The sequence below is a fragment of the Labeo rohita genome, chromosome 22 (assembly GCF_022985175.1).
Source record: "Labeo rohita strain BAU-BD-2019 chromosome 22, IGBB_LRoh.1.0, whole genome shotgun sequence".
Taxonomy (NCBI): domain Eukaryota; kingdom Metazoa; phylum Chordata; class Actinopteri; order Cypriniformes; family Cyprinidae; genus Labeo; species Labeo rohita.
In genome coordinates, this window is record NC_066890.1 from 9,645,937 (window position 1) to 9,667,736 (window position 21,800).

The following is a 21,800-nucleotide window of genomic DNA, read 5'->3' on the forward strand; positions in this document are numbered from 1 at the left end:
GCTTGAGTTTACAAACTTTCCATCGGGACAGAAACTCCGTCAGCGGACGCCGGAAAGTTACGGAGCAGAGGAGGAATATCTCTGAAAACTCTCAATGCGGGACAACATGACATACACTTTTGTAGCTTTATGACAACTTTTTAAAGACTTTGAAATACTTTTTTAACAAGGCCGAAACTACTTTTACCAAAGAAAAGAAAAAGAACAGGCCTAACCAAAGAAGTTCCAACAATTTCCAGGATTTTCATCGGCCATTTTTAGTCGAGTATTTTAATAAGATTTTCGGGGTTTGTTTGTTTTTATACCCGACAAAATGAGCAGTAACCCTCTCCAGCCGTTACCGGGACAGCAGGTGATCCATGTCGCCAAAGACCTTGACACGGATCTGGAGGCTCTTTTTAACTCCGTCATGAACCCGAAACCCAGCTCCTGGAGGAACAAACATCTGCCCGAGTCGTTTTTTAAGGAGCCGGACTCGGGCTCCCACTCTCGGCAGTCCAGCACGGACTCCGGCAGCCACCCGCCGCGCTCCCAGGCGGTGCATGTCCGCTCGCATTCGTCCCCGGCGTCGCTGCAGTTGCCCGCGGGCGCCCTGGGCGCACCGAACCCCGCTCGCCTTCACTCGCACGTCCGACACCAGTCGTTCGATGTGGCCGAAGAGCTGCCGCTGCCGCCGGGCTGGGAGATGGCGTACACCGCCAACGGACAGAAGTACTTTCTCAAGTAAGTGCTGCATTCATTATGGCTGGATCGAAACATTCCAGTGCACCATTTACATTAGCTGAGCCATAAATCACTTACTGTAATGTATACGGACTCATTTATGTTACTTTTGTGTGTTTTATTTACATACACTCATCTGGAAACACCAACACATCGTTTTTCCATAGACGGCCCTAATAGGTGATCTCAAAAGCGGTTTCTGATCCAAATCAGTGCGCATTCACACTGAATAAATCTCTTAAATTAAATCTCTTTCTCTTAGCACACCATTTATATTAGCTTATCCATAAATCAGATACTGTAATGAATATGGACTACTTTATTATTCACTTGGTTTATTTATAAAGTTGCTTAAGTTCACCTTCAAATAAATTAAGTGTGAACGTACAGCAATCGGACAATAAAGAAAATGATTTTTATTATTTCACTTTTATGTTACTCAAATGGAAACATCAACACGTTGTTTTTAAAAGCGAAATGTCCCGAACAGGTTGTGATCTCCAAACCGGTTTCTGATCCAAATCAGTGCGCATTCACACTGATTAAATCTCTTAAATTAATCGTTAATTTATATAGCGCTTTTAACAATACATATTGTGTCAAAATAAAATAGTGTGTCAGTAATGCAAAAGACAATAGGCTGCGTTTCCCAAAAGCAGCATAAGCTACCAATGAAGCTAATATCAACAATGCTTTTGGGAAACGCAGCCCGGCTCAATTCAGTTCAAATAGTATTAGTGCAATATAAAGCAATCGAATAATAAAGGTTTTATTATTTTATGTTTTGTTTACTTACATTCATATAGAAACGTCACTGCATTGTTTTTAAAAGCAAGGTGTCCCGAACAGTTTGCGATCTCAAAACCGGTTTCTGATCCGAATCAGTGCATGTTCACACTGATGAAATCTCTGCAGTTACGTTTAGCTTTCGTTTTGACCTATGAACACACTCAAGTCGAAGGCGTAGGCCGGAAACACACAAAACAGTATCTGGGTGTGGATCATAAAGACAAAAACACCCGCTCTTGCTTACTGTCATGTGCGACACGCGTTTCACACAGCAGGGCTATGATCAAGGCCTTTTCTCACCTTGATAAGGATGTGTTTAGCATATCTCAGAGAGAGCCTATCTCCCCACTGTGTCTCAATGTAAATGTGTGTTTTGACTTGCGTCTCTCTAGGAATGAGACAGCTATTCTTCTGTGGCCCTGGGGACTCTGTTCTTATCTGATTCAGTAGGGTTGATTAGTCACCAGGGTTGTGATCACCTCGGTGGGACGTCGACTGTGGGGTCGGTCCTCAGTCTCGCCTGCCAGGATCCCCCTCAGCTCGCTGATTGTGTTGAAATGATAAACACTTTAATGTGTCAAAATCTTATTTGCTGACACCAGAGACCAATGTTAATTCTCACCTACATGTTAAAACAATTAGTTGCACACCTTTCTCCTAGTAGCAAGTCTTCAGCTGTTCTTTGGTTTGTAGTTTGTTCTATTGTGGATGAACGTGGCTGTTAAATCAGTGGTGCTCAAATCTCAGTTTTGATTCAGGACTCAGATTGTACTCTGGAAACCATGTGGCACAACAATGCAGTACAAAAGTAAACAATGTAGTGAAGAATCAAAAGTATTAATATTGACAGAAATTGACAATTTCGGGTCACAGTCACTAGGGCTCCAATTTTTGGTTTAAAAATATAGCAAAAATGGTAAAATTGTAAAATATTATTAAAATTTAAAATAGCTTTATTTTATTTGAAAACAATGTAAAATTATTTCTGTGACCAAATCTGAATTTTCAGCATCATTACTCATTACTCCAGTCTTGAGTGTCATGAGATCTTTCAGAAATTATTCTAAATATATGAATTTTGTTGCTGAAAACATTTTTTGTTGTTTAATTTTTTGTGAAAACCGGATACACTACTGTTTAAAAGTTTGGGGTAAAATTTTTTATTTATTTTATTTTTTTTAAGATATTAATATTTTTATTTAGCACAGATTCAGTAAATTGATCAAAAGTGGCAATAAAGACATTTATAATTTTATAACAAATTGTATTTCAAATAAACGTGTAATAATATTAAATATATTACTCTTTTTTCTTTTTGTCTTTCTTTTTGTATGCTTTCGAAGTCTCTTACAATTACCATGGCTCCATTTTTTTTTGCTTTAAAAATATAGTAAAAACAGTAAAATAAAAATAATAAATAAAAAAATATTGCAAATCAAAATAGCAGTACTTTATTTGAATGCATTGTAAAATGTAATTTATTTCTGTGTCCAAATCTGAATTTTCAGCATCATTACTCCAGTAATTACTCCAAAAAACATGTATTTAAAACAAACGTAATAATAATAAATATATTACTGTTTTTTTCTTTCTTTTTTTATGCTTTCATAGTTTCTTACGATTATAGTAAAAACAATAAAAATGTAACATTTGAATACAATTTAAAATAGCTGTATTTTATTTTAATGGACTGTAAAATGTAATTTATTTCTATGACCAAATCTGAATTATCAGCATCATTACGTCTGTCATTACTCCAAAAAAATGTATTTAAAATAAACTTAATAATAATAAATATATTACTTTTTTATGTTTTCATAATTACCATGGCTCCATATTTTGGTTTAAAAATATAGTAAAAACAGTAAATTTGTAAAATATTATTACACTTTAAAATAGCTGTATTTTATTTGAATACATTATTAAATATAATTTATTTCTTTGACCAAATCTGAATTTTCAGCATCCTTACTTCAGTCTTCAAGGTCATGTGATCTTTCAGAAATCAGTTTAAATATATGGATTTTGTTGCTGAAAACATATTTTTTGTTGTTTAATTTTTGTGAAAAGCGAACTACTGTTTAAAAGTTTGAGATAAGATTTTTTGTTTTTAAAGATATTAATACTTTTATTTAGTACAGATGCATTAAATTTATCAAAAGTACAGCAAAAACATTTATGATGTTATAAAAGCTGTCTATTCCAAATAAACGCTGTTCTTTGAACTTGTATTTATCAGAGTTTCCTAGAAAAAAAGCATCACAATTTCCACAAAAATAGTAGGCAGCAAAACCAGTTTTCAATATTGCTAATATTATGAATCATTAAATCACTAATGATAATTAATAATAATGGAGCAGCAAATCCGCATATTAGAATGATTTCTGAAACATATGTTCATAGAAAACAGTTGTTTTAATTAGTAATAATATTTCTCAGTAGCACTGTTTTACTGTTTTTATAAGAGTCTTAACTTCTTTTAAAAACATTACAAATTTAATTATCTACTTCAGACTGGTAGTGTAAATAAATCCTCTATATGGAAATTTCCATGCCGTTTTATCGGACTATCAACCAAACCCAATTTATATGTGGTAATACTTATAAATGCAGTTGCGTAACTTTACAGACTCATTCTGAGACTCAAATCAACTTCAGGCTTCCTGGGACGATCTGACTGCAGCTCTTCTCTCCTACGTTCCCTTCCTTCTTTTACCCGAAACTCTTCGTGTGAAAACCATAAGAAAACGTGCCAGGGCTTGCCACACATTCAGCGGACACCTCCGCCACCAACAAAGCAGCAGACGCGAGCTTCACACCGCCCTGCAATTAAACAGTCAGGAGAAGCAAAGCCTGTCAGTAATGATCAGCCTGCGCTCACTTCGAGTCCCACCTCCGAGGCTCCTCAGCGCGCCAGTAAACGCGCCTCATCTCTTCCTGCTAACGTCACGTATATATCTATAAGTTTGTTGTTTCTTTTGAAGGAAATACACAGAAGAAAATACAATAGTTTGTTGAGGCTCAGGAAGTGAATGTTGTCGTCACGAAGCGGCTCTGAGAGACTTTTCTTTGGATTGTTGCAGCTGTTCGTTCACCCCCACTATTAGGGCACACGTATCTCTTTCCAGCGTCACACAACCCCCCTCTTTCTGCTTCAACATCTTTCTGGATATCTTTGTTACAACTTGCAGTTCAACGCACTAGATCTTTACTGTTTCTGCAGAAATGATTAAGCTGATTGATAGCAGCTTTTTGTAACACAGTTTCATGGAAATTCATAACTGTTTAACATTTTGCTTAATTGCAATATTTTTGTACATTTTAGGGGTGACCTTCATGCACTTTTTAGTAAAAATGATATATTTTCATACAAACGAATCATAATAATTCATGTAAAATCACTAATTCTTATGATCTCCTGTTGCATTTTTGATGAGATATTACAATTTGATCTAATACGGTTTGCATCATCACCGTATAGATACTGATGTACACTAGTGATTCAAAAATTAAGTTTGGCTTTTCTCCTATTAATCAAGCCTGCATTTCTTCACCCAGTTTCATAAAACAGGAGATAATTACAGGTTTGCCCTCCAGAATCTTTCAGCTGGTGGTCTATTTTTTTAAGTAGCTTTGGTCCAAACAAGTGAGGCGAAAGAATCTAAGTGTTTATAGTTCTTTCTTCATGAAAAGGCAGTCTGTAATTATGCCTTCTTTTGATGCCACGTAAAGCACGAGAAAGTCTTCAGGTTGATGCCCGTTTTTCTCCATTATAAGTGCTGAATAAGTTTTCATCACTGCCAGCTCATATCTTGCACAATGTACAGTTGTGTTTGTGTTAAAGCTTTTTTTTATTCTTCAAGTATATGTCAAATCCATTAACATAGCTTAGTGAAAAATAAATATACTAAAATGTATTTAAAATACGTTTATTTAACTCTAAGTATACTGCAAGTGCATTTGCATATTATGTACTTGTAAAAATACTGTGCAGTCGTCCTTTTAGTATACTAAACTTGTGTATTTAAAGTTAGAACAACTCATTTTGTACTTAATGCACTTTATTTGTGTTGAAGTAGTGCTGAAATTCAACTAAAGATATACTGAAGTATATTTAATTGTGCTAAAGTGGAACTATTGCAAGTATACTTTAGATACACTTTAAATATTTTGTATTTAAAGAACGATATTATTTAAGGATCACACAATCCTCATCGATAGTGACATTAAAACATATTTTAGGCTTAATATTAAGAAATGTGCATTGTGCACAAGTATTACTATATATATATATATATATATAGTTGGTGGGATATGTATATATATACATTCCCATTACAGTAGTCTATAAAAAGTCCATTCTCATCCAGACTTTTTGTTATTCCCATTGTAATACAATGATTGTACTGTTTTGATTTGTTTTCACACTCACTGCAAAGGCAGTGCAATAAAAACTACCACAATGTGTTTACTTTACAGTTTCAAAAAATATATTTTTCACATTACAGCAATGACAATTTAAAGTAGAGTTGCAAAACAGTTAGTCACGGTTAATCGATTTAAAATAAAAGTTTATGTTTGCATACTATATGGGCATATTTATAATGTATATATAAACACGGACAGATATATGTATATATTTACAAAAATATTTGTATGTATTGTACGTGTTTGTATGTAAACACTTGTACGTGTGACCCTGAATCACAAAACTAGTCGTAAGGTTCAAATTGTTTAAACTGATATGCATGGATCATCTAAACGCTGAATAAATAAGCTTTCCATTGATGTATGGTTTGTTATGATAGGACAATATTTGGCCAATACACAACTATTTGAAAATCTGGAATCTGAGGGTGCAAAAAAATCATAATATTGAGAAAATGGCCTTTAAAATGAAGTTCCTAGCAATGCATATTATAAGTTTTTATATATTTACAGTAGGAAATGTACAAAATGTCTTCATGGAACATGATCTTTACTAAAGGTTTTCAACATAAAGGAAAAATAATTATAAATAATAATAATTAAAAATAATTTTGACCCATGCTACTTAAGACTGGTTTTGTAGTCCAGGGTTACATATAATTTATATTATATATAAATCCAAATATTTTACATGTAAATCTAACATATTTTTCCCTTAATATATACATGTATGTGTGTTCATTTATATATACATAATAACATATACACAGTACACACACATACGGTATGCAAACATAAACTTTTATTTTCAATCGATTAATCACGACTAATTGTTTTGCAGCTCTAATTTGAAGGAAAACTTTTTTATGAAAATAATGTTGCAGTGCAAAAACTCTTATTGTTCCTAAAATGCTTTATTGCCATCATCCATCAGTATAATTTCTATTTATTTATTTGTATTTTAACTTGACTGAGAGAAATACAACCAGGTCAGGTACTAGACAGGTTTCGTGAGAGTCACCCATAGAAATGAAAATGACATGTAGCACAGACAGACTTTATTACCATTCGGAGGTATTTATTAGTTGTTTGACTGGCGTTTGATATGCCCTCAGTCCGGCTGGCAGTGATGACGCTGATATTGCGGTAAATAAACTCAGAGCAGTTGTGGGTTTGATATATAACAGTCGCTGTGGAAGTCTGTGACGTAGAGAGGGGAACATTTTGCTTGATCCAACTCATTCTGTAAACTAAACGCGTCTGCTGTAGCAACTGAAGGTTTATTAAACAAAATCCTGCTCAACTGTTATTGAAGTCCAGATGTGCTGTGTCAAGGAGAGGTAACGTCTCTCAGCGAACCAAACCGAGCTTTTTATTCAGTAGCATTACGGTTTAAAACACCGTTAGCGGAGTAACTATTGAGTCTGGTCTGCGGGAAATGTTTACCGAAGAAGTCGTTAAATTTATCCCCCTTTTTCGTGGGCTGACGCTGAAGGAATGTCAGGACAATGTTTCTAGCTTGGCAGGGGTGAGCGGCAAAACAATAGCTCTTGGGCCGCAGTGGCATAAAGCGGCCTGTAATGGAATCCCAGACCCGCTCCTATCTGCGCTGCAGACATAACACATGTGTTTGTGGAGACGGATGCCACTCTGGATTTTCTCAGTCTGCTCCGGAGCTTGAGAGGAGATGCTGGACTCCGGTGGCTGGAGGGACTTCCTGTCCAGCGCGTGAATTGGAAAGGCATGAAGATCTAGTCGCGCGACGCTGCTTGGCTGGGCCGCATCTGGCTGGCCCTTTCTTCTCCGCCGATAGCTGCCATCAAAAGACAAAAGTCTCTTTGTAGCCATGATTTTTTTTCGAATCACTTCAGGGCCTTGCGTGACTCGCCGATATAAACTGTATAAAAGCAATTAAAGTTGAAGGAAATGCCGTGTGAGGGAGCGCCGAACACCAGCGTCTTTGTAGAAATGCCCAGAACTGGTAGAAATAAATAGATGGACAAGAGACTTTACAAACTTGATGGCTGTAAACAGATAGCAGAATAAAAATATGGCTAGATCTTATATCTTACTAGCAAATTGAACAGTATTAGCAGTGCTCTATCACTATTGCTCATACTTAATGTTTGGAATATTGCTATAAGATTAATGATACATCACAAAATCACTTTTCTGAGTGATAAAACTTACAGTTTGCACCCAGAATGTTATGAAGACTTGATAATAAGCAATATTTATGCTTAATTGCATTACATATTCAAATCTACATATTCAAAAGTGGTGCTGGGCAACGATTAATCGCAATTAATTGTGATTAATCGCATCCGAAATAAGTTTTTATGTACATAATATATGCGTGTGTACTGTGTATGTTTATTATGTATATATAAATACACACACACGCATATATTAAAGAAAATATGTTATGTTTATATATATAATATAAATTATATGAATATAAATATATACAAGTAAATAGATGTAAATATTTTCAAAATGTATACTGTATGTGTGTGTCTTTATATGCATAATAAACACACACACACGTGTGTTATGTACACAAAAGCTTTTATTTTGGATGCGAATAATCACAATTAATCATTGCCCAGCACTGCTTAAATGTTTTATTTATTCTTTTATTTTTTGTAAAATTGTGTAATGGCAGATAACATATTAATGAAATAAATGCCAACTTATGTGTACTTAAACAGACATTTTCTGACTGTTTAAGTGCACTTTCCAATTATAGCAAATGTTTTACTTTAAATTGTAAATATTTTGTTTTTAATAGTACAAAAGTAGAAGTAGACTTATTTATATATCAAATATATTTAAATATATTACTTACAAATGATTATATATTTTAATTCACATTTACATTCAGCAGTACACTCGAACCATATTTCGAAGGCAATAGAATTATGAAATTACATACACAGAAAATTTTTAATTAAGTGGCCGAAAAGCACTTCAGATTTCAGCCAGTTACATTTAATATAAATGTAAACCATAATACAGTTTCATTTAAATAAAATGCAAGCAAGTGTTCAAAAACATAACATTCAGTATATTATTATTTTGTAAGTATGATTATTAATTAGGGCTGTGAAACGATTAATCGCGATTAATCGCATACAAAATAAAAGTTTGAGTTTGCCTAATATATGTGTACTATGTGTAATTATTATGTATATATAAATACACATAAATTAATGTGTATATTTAAGAGAAATATGTTGTTTATTTATTACACACACACATATATTAGGCAAACTTAAACTTTTATTTTGTATGCGATTAATCGCGATTATTTCTGTAACAAGTACTCGTTTTACATCTGTTTCAAAAGGGTTGACTTGGACTTGTTAGCAATCACCCTAGCAATATTATTTAACATCACTGAATCAACCGATATACATTAATTTATACCAAAAAATAAATGTTTATGTGTCAAATCATGTAGAAATGGCTCTTTAAGCTAACAAATCACAGGTTGCCATATTGTACACTATAGCTACACATGTTATATTTGTACTCATTAAGTGAAACACATGGCACTCCATTGAAACAGTCAGTGGTATTGTGGTGTTTTCAGACAAAGGCCAGTGTTATGAAGTGCTCAGTAAGCTCATTGACGTCTACAATAACACTAGAGCTGCGTTTCACACACGGCAGCAGCTGATGGGGGGCTTCTGTGCTTTCACTCATATCCAGTACAGAAAAAGCATCTGTTATTCCTGGTCCTCTCAACTAGACTGTGTTCATCAGCCTTTGTTTGAAGCCTCATCTTCACTGACTGTTTCAAAAGATGGTATACATCATCTCCTGTGTGTTTCTGCATACTCTAAAGGCCTAAGAAAACAGTGCGATAAACATTATGATTTGAATGCTAGACCAAAATAAACATTCACGTCATCTCATTACACCAAAACAAATGTTTGGTACGAAAAATTAGGTTACATTTATTTATTTATTTATTTATTTTCTCATGCAGTTTGCTCAGACCAATGAACATCAAATTAAAATGGAAATTTACTTTCTGACAGTAGGTGGCACTTATAGAAAAGCAGAAACACCCTGTTATACATAGCTCTGCACAAAGGTGGTCGCACGCTGGACGAGAAGTGTTGCGCCACATCTTTAAAATTCGAACACGTCTTTAAAATTGTTTTCTGTGAGCGTACGCACACTGCCGACACCATTCGGCGTCTTTCAGCGGCACCCAGCAATTGTGGAGTAAATACAGCTGAGCAAGTTAGTAAACAGACATGTTTTTAACTAGTTGTGTGAGTGATAACATATTTATTGGAACAGTAATTTAAAGGCAACTCTGTCGCCCCCTTCAGTAATGTGCAAAAACACACGTGAAGTATTTACAACAAGTGTTTGTGTTTTTACTTCAATTTCTGGTCTTAAGGTGCGATCACATTTACTGATGTTCGACCAATTTTCGTGGGCGAAATCCAATCAACCAGCATAACCATCTAACATGTTTAGATAGAAAAAACAATGGAAAAATAAATATGCTAAAATGTATTTGAAATACATTAATTTTATGCTAAGTATACTGCAAATACATTTATATATTATGTACTTAATATGTAAATGAACACCCTGAAATTGTACTTTTAGTATACTTAACTGGTGTATTTAAAGTCTACAACTAATTTTGTACTTAATGCACTTTAATTGTGCAGAAGCAGTGCAGAAGTACAACTAAAGATATACTTAAGTATATGTGATTGTGCTAAAGTGGAACTATTGCACTGTAAAAACAATTTGTTGAGTCAACTTAAAATAATTTGTTACCTGGCTGCCTTAAACTTTTAAGTTCAGTCAACTCAAAAAAAGTTTATTCAACTTAAAATGTTAAGTTATGCTAAGTGACAACTTAAAATTTTAAGGCAGCTGGGTTACCCAGTTTTTAAGTTTAACAAACACAAATATCTAAGTTGTTACTTAGTACAACTTAACATTTCAAGTTGACTAAACTTATTTGAGTTGACTGCACTTAAAATTTTAAGGCAGCAGGGTAACAAATTATTGTAAGCTGACTCAACAAATTGTGTTTTTTTTATTTTTTACAGTGTACTTTAGGTACGCTTTAAATAGTTTGCATTTAAGGTATTATTTAAAGACATACAATCCTCATCAATACTGACATTAAAACATGTTTTAGGCTTAATATTAAGAAATGTGCATTGTGCACAAGTAGTACTCCAAATAAAGTTTAATTACAGTTTTTATATGAAGTCTCAAGCGATATGTCAGTAAATATGTTGATAGACTTGAACTATACTTAGTATAAAATAAATGCATTTTAAATCAATTACTTTTTTACTAGGGAAAGTTCTGTGTGTACATCCCTTAAGGGTGCAATGGTTTATTGACCTTTCTCGTGGACCCGAGTCCTAACTTACACCATGATTCCATCACTTTAAACATCTGAAAACAAAGAACTCCTTCAAGATGGCTGATTTTCTCCCTGGACGGTCTTATCAAGCAGATAAGAGTGTATTTCTGCACTCCAGGCTTTGATTTCATTAATGTACGCCTGGCAGTAGAGCAAAGAAAGTGGCTAACTTAACTAGGCCCTTCTGCATGGATCAGTCGATTGCCCAGATGCGTTTTAGTTTGTGAATAATACCAGATAGAGGATGAAAGTGTTTTGACAGCAACTGCTTTGTGTACCGCGCCGCTCCTCTGAGCTCCATGCCAAAGTGTTTTACGACGTTTAAATAAAGAAGCAGGTTTGTAGCTCTTCAGTGGCTCTTGTACACAGTGTTGCTGACCGTCAACAGACATCCCCTTCTGGGAAGACATCTGTAACCCTTTAGCAGGGGAGGATGGGAGATTTCGATACACACAGGCCTCGTATCTCTGTCAGTTTACAGATAGTGACCTAAAGTACTGACCCAAAACTGTTTTGCTGGTGCATCATTAGAGTTGTTTACTATTGCTCATGGAGATAGTCCACTTAAAAATCAAACGTCTGTTATCATTTACTCACCCTCATGTCGTTCCAAACCTGTATGACTTCCTTTCTTCTGCGAAGCATAAAAAAGATCTCACAGTACTTTTAGTGCACACATTTAAAGTCAGTAGGTTTGAATGTTGTTTGTTTCTCAGCGTTCTTTAAAATATCTTCATTTGTGATCCGTGAAAAACAGAAATGATTTTTAAAGTATTTTATATCAGTTATACATCTCTTTTTTCTTGGTTTTAGTTTTTGTTAACTAGAGCCCTGCTCAGAAATGCTCTGACAACAACACCTTATCATTGAGCATCATGCTTTGCATGGAAAAAACACTGTTTATATTTTCTACTTTAAAAACTATTTTAGTTTAGTTTACTAGTTGTTTCTTTTTTTTTTTTTTCAAATAGAGTGGAATGATTCCGTTTTTGGATTCCGTGCTTACTTTTACATTTGAAGTATTTTAGTAGTTTGTGTCAATCAAAGCTTCGCTGTGATTGTTTCGGTGTGGATCTGATGTCTGAGTTTTCCGTGTGCTCTCTGAGAGGTATTTTCCATGTGCTTTTGCTGGTCTCTGCACCCCCTCTCCAATAAGCAGTTGAAAGCGATGGCTCTGTCTACAGGATATGGAGCTGCTCATTTCCTTTTGTTCCTGGGAATAATGGCAGGAGGGACGCTCTGGGCAAAGTAAAAACAATAAACACGCATTACGCACTTCAAAGAGCGGTTCAAAAGAAAAACAAAGAAAATAAGAATTACGAACCTCCAAAAAAGTTAGTTTACAGATTTGACACCTGCTGTCTGACAGTGTCTTTCCATAGAAAATCCCGTCAAGATGTAGATCTGTGCTCCAGCTTTACTTTTGTATGGAAGAAGTTTCCAGCTTAAATTTTATACATAAACTATAATATAAAATAATATTCTGATATTTTCTTATATATTTTTTCCTGAAATATTTCACACATAAATGACATTCCAAACCCATATGATTATTATAAAAACTTTTCAGAGAATATGAAAGCAGATGCTCAGCAGAATGTTCATGCTGCTCTTTTCCATAATGAAAAAGTACACTTTAGCAAAATTTGTAGTATTTATTACAAACATTATATACTTAATTGCATGTTAATTGCTATTAAATGAAGCTGCATTATTGTTTACTTTTATATTAAGTGCAACTACACTGAAAAAACAATTTGTTGATTCAACTTAAAATAATTTGTTACCCAGCTGTCTTAAAATTTTAAGTTCAATCAACTTAAAAATAGTTTAGCCAACTTGAAATGTTAAGTTGTACTAAGTGACAACTTAGATATTTGAGTTCATTCAACTTAAAATTTTAAGGCAGCTAGGTAACAAACCCAGCTTTTAAGTTTAACCAACCAACTTGTTTGCTCAGTCAACTCAAATATCTAAGTTTTCACTTAGTACAACTTTTAAAGTTGACTAAACTTATTTGAGTTGACTGAACTTAAAATTTAAGTCTGCAGGGTAATTGTTTTTTGTTTTTACAGTGTTGTTGAACATTAGAGTACTTTTTAACCCACTTCTGTAAAATCTAAGTACATTTTATTTCATAATTCTGTTTCAAAATTGTAATGTACTTTGCAAGAATTCACGAAATATATCCAAAATATACTTTTATAAACTTTTATGAACTTGTTTTGAAACTTGTAAAGAGTTGCAATTAAGTACATTTAAAAGTACATTTTTATATGTAATTTAATAATTCTGTTGTCTTTCATAGTTGTAATGTACTTTGCAAGGATTCATGATGATCTAAAATATACTTTTTATAAACTTCTAATAAAACGCTTAAGGAGTTGCAATTTGGTAAATTCAAAAAATATAGAAACTAAGTACATTTTTATTTGTAATTTCATAATTCAGTTGTCTTTCATAATTGTAATGATTCACTTTAAATGTAATTTAGTGCTCTCAAATCGATTAATCATGATTAATCACATCCAAAATAAAAGTTTGTGTTTACATAATATATGTGTGTGCTGTGTATATTTATATATAACAATATATATTTAATAAATATGTACATGTATATATTATTAAATGTATTTCTTAAATATATACATGTATATATGTATATTTATATATACATATAAATACACACGTACTGTACAGTATGTATACACACAAATTTATTTTGGATGTGATTAATCATGATTAATTGCACTAAATATTGCATAACGCTGATAGGTTAAAATTAAAAATGTGCTAAAGTTTGTTAGTCAACTCATGAAAATAAGTGTACTTATAAATAAATAAGATTACAAAAGGGCAACTATTTTAAATGCACTTTACAGTAAAACTTTTAATTGCACTTTTTTACGAAGTGCACATTTTTTTAAAGTCTATTTTAAGAAATAATTAATTTAAGTGCATTAAATTTTTATTATATTAAATATTGTTTTCTTTAATACTTTAAAAATGTATACATTTAGTACAATAATGTGAAAAGGTTTGAGGTTAATGAAACCAACCAAACTATTGATTCTCATATGTTATCACAAATCATAGCAACACACTAGATGGAATATGCAGGAATGCAAATGTGATTTTACAGCTGCAGCCTCAAATTTCTAACAAAGCTTTATGACTTTAGACTGGTTGATATTGTCTGTGGTCCTAAGACTTTATAATATTCTGTTCTCTAGATATGATTAAGAAATGGTTGCTTGTGTTTTTTGTGTTCAGCAGCTTTTACTCTCTTTTTATAGCCACTAAATCACTATTATATTTGACAGAATGCATCTGCATGAGCTGATTGCATTGGAAAATGGGTTCTGTGTTTTACTCACCGCCCACTGTGTTGTGGGGGCGTATCCCTGAGTGGGCGGAGTTTAAAGTGACAACACCGCCTTCTAGACTTGTTGACAAACTCTGTGACAGACTCCTCCCTCTCAGTGAGTTTTGTCTGTCTCTCTCAGTTATGTGGATGCATTGTTTTCGGTGCTCCTCTAGCAGGGGGGAATGCGTGTGGTCGCATTTGTTTTTGAGTAGATCAGGGGCCGCAACAGCATGGGCCTGCCCCTGATTCACAGCAGCGTCACCCCGTCCCGTGTGATGCATTGCTGGATTCAGAGGGGGCTTCGCTGAAGGACAACTTAAGCGTGATGTTCATTGTCTGTCTCTCCTGAAGGGTCTGGCATGCGTCTGATCTTTGAAACGCACTAGACGCCCATGCATTCCACTCACCACGTCACCGGCAAGAAGGTGGGTGACAAGAGGAGAAGAGAAAAGAGTCAAATTTGCTCCAAGTGGCTCCTCCAAAGAATACACATTCCAGGAGAGCAATGCCTTTATGCCGCTGCCGAGGAATCTGTATCGTTCTAAAGAGCAGAGAGAGAGTTCCCAGGGGTTATTTTCTTTGAGTTCAATCGAATTTGACAGACCATTTAACATGCAGCCATCAACGTTTCTAATCTGGTCTCGAGTCAGGTGCCGTCAGGGTCTAAAGCTAAAGCTGTGTGGCACACCTGCCAATGGAGAGTGAATTGAGAGAATTTACTAACCTTAAATTTGATGGCATACCAGCCACAGAAGAATTAAAACTATATTTTTATTATGACAATGGAATACTTAAGCCCACACTTAAGTACACTTTCAAAAAAAGTGCATTTTGTGATAATGTCAAATTCAGTGTTGACGGTAACGCATTACAAGTAACATGGGTTACGTAATTAGATTACTTTTTTCAAGTAACTAGTAAAGTAACACATTACTTTTAAATTTACAATGAAATATCTGAGTTTTTTCATTATTAAAATCAAATAAGCAAGCCCAGCCCAAGTGACAAAAAGTAATGCAAAAGTAATGAAAGAAAAGTTACTAAGTAACACAACTAGTTACTTTTTTATGGAGTAATGCAATATTGTAATGCTTTACTTTCAAAAAGTAACTTTCCCCAACACTGGGTCAAACGTTTTACTTTTAAGTATATTTCAAAGCATTATTCCTTAATTATATTTGTCATGTTTTGAAGAAGTACACTTATTTTGTTCCATAAAAAGTAATTAAGTAACACAGTTATTTCATTTTTTTGTGGAGTAACACAATTTTGTAATGCATTACTTTCAGAAAGTAACTTTCCCCAACACTGGATTAAAAGTTTTACTTTAAAGTATATTTTAAATCATTATGTTTTAATAATATTTTGTCATGTTTTGAAGAAGTACACTTATTGTATTCCATAAAAAGTAACTAATTAAAAAAGTTCCATAAAAAGCTACTAAGTAATGCAATATTGTAATGCATTACTTTAAAAAAGCAACTTTCCCCAACACTGGATTAAAATTTTACTTTAAAGTATATTTTAAATCATTACATTTTAATAATATTCTGTCTTGTTTTGAAGAAGTACACTTATTTTGTTGTAAAAAAGTTTCATAAAAAGTAACTAAGTAACTTAATTAGTTACTTTTTTGAGGAGTAATGCAATATTGTAATGCATTACTTTTAAAAAGTAACTTTCCCCAATGCTGGATTAAAATTTTACTTACTTTTTACTTTTACTTACTTATTTTAAATCATTTCATTTTAATAATATTCTGTCATGTTTTAAATGCAATTAGTTACTTTTTTGTGCAGTAATATATTACTTTATTACTTTTAAATATATTACGCAATATTGTAATGCATTACTTTTAAAAAGTAACTTTCCCCAACAGTAACTTTCCCCAATTAAAAGTTTTATTCTAAAGTACATTTTAAATCATTATGTTTTAATGATATTTTTATTAATATACACTTATGTAAGGCAAGGCAAGGCAAGGCAAGTTTATTTATATAGCACATTTCATACACAAAGGTAATTCAAAGTGCTTTACATAAAAGGAAGTAGAATAATCATAAAAACAATAATAAAAACAATAAATCACAAAAAAAAGGCAGTAGAATAATCATAAAAACAATAATCACAACAATAAACAAAAAAAAATTAAAAACTTTTAAAATGATTTAAAAATTGATTTAAAATAAATTTAAGACAGTTAACAATAGACAAGGATTATACATAGTGCAATCAGTTTGGACTATGTAAAAATATATTGTAAATGCACTAAATTGCAACTTATACACATATGTTTAAATACATGACATACAAGTCGCAATAGGACCCTAAAATGACTGTTAAAGTTATGCTAAAACAATTTTATTTGTAAACTTGTAAAATTATATTCAGTGGTAATCAACACATCACAAATGCTGTCAAAAGAGCATATCTTAGTGAACCTGTATTGGTTTAATTTTAGCTCTGTGTGTCATGTGCTGCTGTGCCACACTTCACATGAACATAAGTAATGATTAGCAGGACGTTTAGTTGTTCTGTAGATGTAATCTGTGTCTTACTCATTGTGAGCGTGGTTAAGCAGGTGTTGAGAGTAAAACAAGTAACGCTGCATAACTGTGCAGTGGAGGTTTCGCGAGAGCCGTGGGCCGGCCGATGCCTGAACAGATTACCCCTACAGGCACAGAGACACCTGAGCCAAACCCAACCAAAATCCTCCCCATAATCCTACGCCTCAGTAACCCATTGGAACGGCCTTTCTCTAGTATCGAGTCTGCCTCAGGTGGTGTCTGCGGTGGTTTAGTGTCTTATTGCAGTTTTGGCTCATGCATGCTCACGTAAGCGCCGCTCTGACAGCCTCATCACTCATTATGGCTCGTTTCATTGTAATTAAGTCCTTAGCTAGAGATAGAACTGGAGATTTATTGCAGCACTTATTGGTGTTTCATAAATGAGGCAACATTTGGGATTTTGGTTTTGGCCACTTTCTTTTCCTTTTTGTTCTTTTTAACATGTTTTATGTTTTTCAAATGAACTAGATCGATTTTTTAAGTCAGTTTAGAATAATTTTATTTGCAGAATGCTCTGCACTAGTGAAAAATAAATATACTGAAATGTATTTAAAATAGATTATTTCATGCTAAGTATACTACACATACATTTAAGTATTGTACTGTAGGTGTAAAACCCTAACCCTGCAATTGTACTTTTAGTGTACTAAACTGGTATATTTAAAGTCTGCTAAATTGGAGTAACTAATTTTGTACTTAATGCACTTTATTTGTGTTGAAGTAGTGCTGAAGTCCAACAAAGATATACTGAAGTATACTTGATTGTGCTAAAGGGGAACTATTGCAAGTATACTTTAGGTACACTTTAAATATTTTGCATTTAAAGACCGATATTATTTGAAGACCAGACAATCCTCATCAATAATGACATTAAAACACATTTTAATATTAAGAAATGTGCATTGTGCACAAATAGTTCTCTTTAAAAATCCAGCATTTTTATTTATTTATTTATTTATTTATTTATTTATTTATTTATTTTTTATTTATTTATTTATTTTTATTTATTTATTTATTTTTTTTTTTTTTTTTTTAATTGATTGGAAAGCTTCTTGCAAGTTTGGTTTTGCATGCATTAGCTAATAAAACTATGCTGTGTTGACTGTTTATATATATATATATATATATATATATATTTTTTTACCCTACACTCAACAATCTCTTTTAACAGATATTTTTTTGAGATTTTGTACAGTTATATGCATATATGCTACCATGCAAAAGATTATTATTAATTTTTATTTTTTTCTTTGTTTTGAAAAAAAGACAACTTTTGTTCATCAAGGATGCAAGTAGTTAATAAAAAGTGACATTTATAATGTTACAAAACTTTTCTTTTTACACTATTCACTATACAGGCTGAGCTTTCTGTTCATCCAGGAATCTGAAAAAAAAAAAAAAAACTGTTTTTTGGTTTTCACAAAAAAATAATTGACAGCACAACTGTTTTCAACATTAATAATAACCAGAAATGTTTATTAAGCAGAAAATTGACATATTATAATGATTTCTGAAGGATCATGTGACACTGAAGACTGGAGTAATGATGCTGAAAATTCAGCTTTGATCACAAAAAATAAATTACATTTTAACACATATTCACATAGAAAACAGTTATAATAAGTTGTGATAATATTTCACAGTATTACTGTTTTTACTGTATTTTTTTAATAAATAATGCAGCATTGGTGAGCAAAAGAGACTTTTTCTTTTAAAAATAGTAAAATATTTTACTGAACAAAAACATACAAAAACATATTTTGTAACGATTTTGTAAGTTTTTTCTTTTTCTTTTTTTTTTTAATGGTACAAAATTCTCTGATACAGATGTCTTTGAGAGAGTAACCAGAAACTTTGTCAAGCGCCTAATGTAATTTTTGTATCAAAATGATTTGCTAATAATCACGAAGGAACCTTTTTAAAAGAAAAACAGAAAATAAGAGAAATGGAAAGAGATGATTGCGGAGCCAAGTGCATTAATTGAGCGAGCGAGAGCAGTGAATGGAAAGGAAAGTGCTGGGGTCTGTGTGTGCAGAGCCAGAGTTCATTCCCATGTCTCCTGTAGGATTATTCACAATGAGCGCTTTGTCCCGCAGACATTAGGCTAATATGTGTCCGCTCTTTATATTTGTACTTACTCCGAGACAAGAGAAAGACGCTTGTGTGCCGTCATGAGCTGACGGGGGTTTGTGTCAAACGCTCTTTTGTTTTTTTTCTCGTCCTCACTGAATGTGGCACAGTCAACTGACGGCGTCTCGCGGCGGACCCGCTTTACTGTCGACTGGCATATGGACACACTTATCTGATGCGCCCGTGTTTGAGGGGAGGGAAATGCGTGGTTTTACACGCGGCCGTCGACTTCTCGTTCAGGCTTCTCGTTCTCGCAGGCCTGCGTTGCCAGCTCTGGGTCATAAACACACATCAGACATTGTGCTCTTTATCTTGGAGGGAAAAGGACGCGCGGGGCAGCGGCGCTGGGTCAGACTGCATCAGACTGTTTTCCACACGCTGCGTTTTCCAGCTGAACTCAGAGTCCTGGCAGACTCACGGAAAAGGGCCGTTATCGTGCTTTTGGCCCGGTGGACGGCCCGCTGCTGCTGATATATTGAGCACGCTAACTGCTGAACGCCTTTCACTGACTGGATTTTAATGTTTCCAGCTGCTGGGAATATTTTGATAGGTGGCGCTTTGCACTAAATCGCCAGCATTCCAACATGCTCAGTGTTATTTTAGTTGTAGTGATATACTGGTTAGTTTTTGTTAGTATTTTGAATATTTCTTTTGTTTTGACTTTAGTTTTTGTTCAAGTCGTGTTGTTTTTGTCATTTTTATTAGTTTGAAATATGTTTTTATAGTGTTTCCTAATTAAGTTGGCTTGAGAAATCTCAGCCCAGATCTTCAGACTGATCTGACTCGAGTTGCTGTATCTTTTCTAACTGATCGGACTTACAGCCTGCAAATGACGATTGAAATTGGGAAAAATCCCATAGACTTACATTGACGGAATGTTCAAACGAGCAACACTATTCAAACTTCAAAACTCCCAGAATCCCTTGAGACTCCTTCAAGCTTCCCTTCTATGTACTATTTCTAGTCCACTCAAACTCATTCAAACTCATCTATCTATCTATCTATCTATCTATCTGTCTATCTATGCCTAGCAACCAGAATCATGCTAGCATCTTGTTAATTATGCTTGAAAACATGCTAGCAACATGTTAGTAACATGCTAATCGTGTTAGAAACAGACTGGCAACATGCTCGTAACTTGCTAATCATGCTAGAAACATGATAACAACTTGCTAACAACTTGTTAATCATGGTAGAAACATGTTAGCAACAAGCTAATCAGGCTAGTAAAATGCTAATCACGTTAGAATCATGTTAGCAACATGGTAGTAACTTGCTAATCATGCTAGAAATTTGCTAATCATGTTAGAAACATGCTCTATCTATCTATCTATCTATGCCTAGCAACCAGAATCATGCTAGCAACTTGTTAATCATGCTAGAAACAGACTAGCAACATGGTAGTAATTTGATAACCATGCAAGAAACATGCTAGCAACGTGCCATTAACTTGCTAATAATGCAAGAAACTTGTTAATTATGTTAAAAACATGCTAGCAACAAGCTAATCAGGCTAGTAGCATGCTGATCATGTTAGAATCATGTTAACAACATGGTAGTAACTTGCTAATGATGCTAGAAGCAAGCATTCTAACAACGTGCTAATTATGTTAGAAACATGCTAATCATGCTAGAAACAGACTAGCAACATGGTAGTAACTTGATAACCATGCTAGAAACATGCTAGCAACGTGCTATTAACTTGCTAATAATGCTAGAAACTTGCTAATTATGTTAGAAACATGCTAGCAACATGCTAACAACTTGTTAATCATGCTAGAAACATGTTAGCAACAAGCTAATCAGGCTAATAGCATGCTGATCATGTTAGAATCATGTTAGCAACATGGTAGTAACTTGCTAATCATGCTAGAAGCAAGCATTCTAACAACTTGCTAATTATGTTAGAAAACATGCTAATCATGCTAGAAACAGACTAGCAACATGGTAGTAACTTGATAACCATGCTAGAAACATGCTAGCAACGTGTTATTAACTTGTTAATAATGCTAGAAACTTGCTAATCATGTTACAAAGATGCTAGCAACATGTTAGTAACAGGCTAATTTTGCTAGTAACAGACAACATGCTAGTAACCTCCTCATCATGCTAGCAACATGCTAATCATGCTAGTAAAACGCTAATCATGTTAGAATCATGTTAGCAACATGCTAGAAATTTGCTAATCATGTTAGAAACATGCTATATCTATCTATCTATCTATGCCTAGCAACCAGAATCATGCTAGCAACTTGCTAATTATGTTAGAAACATGCTAGCAACATGCTAATAACATGCTAATCATGCTAGAAACAGACTAGCAACATGGTAGTAACTTGATAACCATGCTAGAAACATGCTAGCAACGTGCTGAACATGCTAG

At 33.7% G+C, this 21,800-nt stretch overlaps 1 protein-coding gene across 3 annotated transcripts in view; it reads left to right on the forward strand.

Annotated features, from left to right (window-relative positions):
* The first annotated feature begins 17 nt into the window (after positions 1 to 17).
* wwtr1 (WW domain containing transcription regulator 1) overlaps positions 18 to 21,800 on the forward strand; it is a 57,929-nt gene continuing 36,146 nt past the window's right edge. For all 3 annotated transcript variants that reach the window (XM_051094789.1, XM_051094790.1, XM_051094791.1), the window contains exon 1: positions 18 to 723. In XM_051094789.1, coding sequence (XP_050950746.1) covers positions 314 to 723 — 410 coding nt within the window. In that variant the 5' untranslated portion in view covers positions 18 to 313. The remainder of the gene's footprint in view (positions 724 to 21,800) is intronic.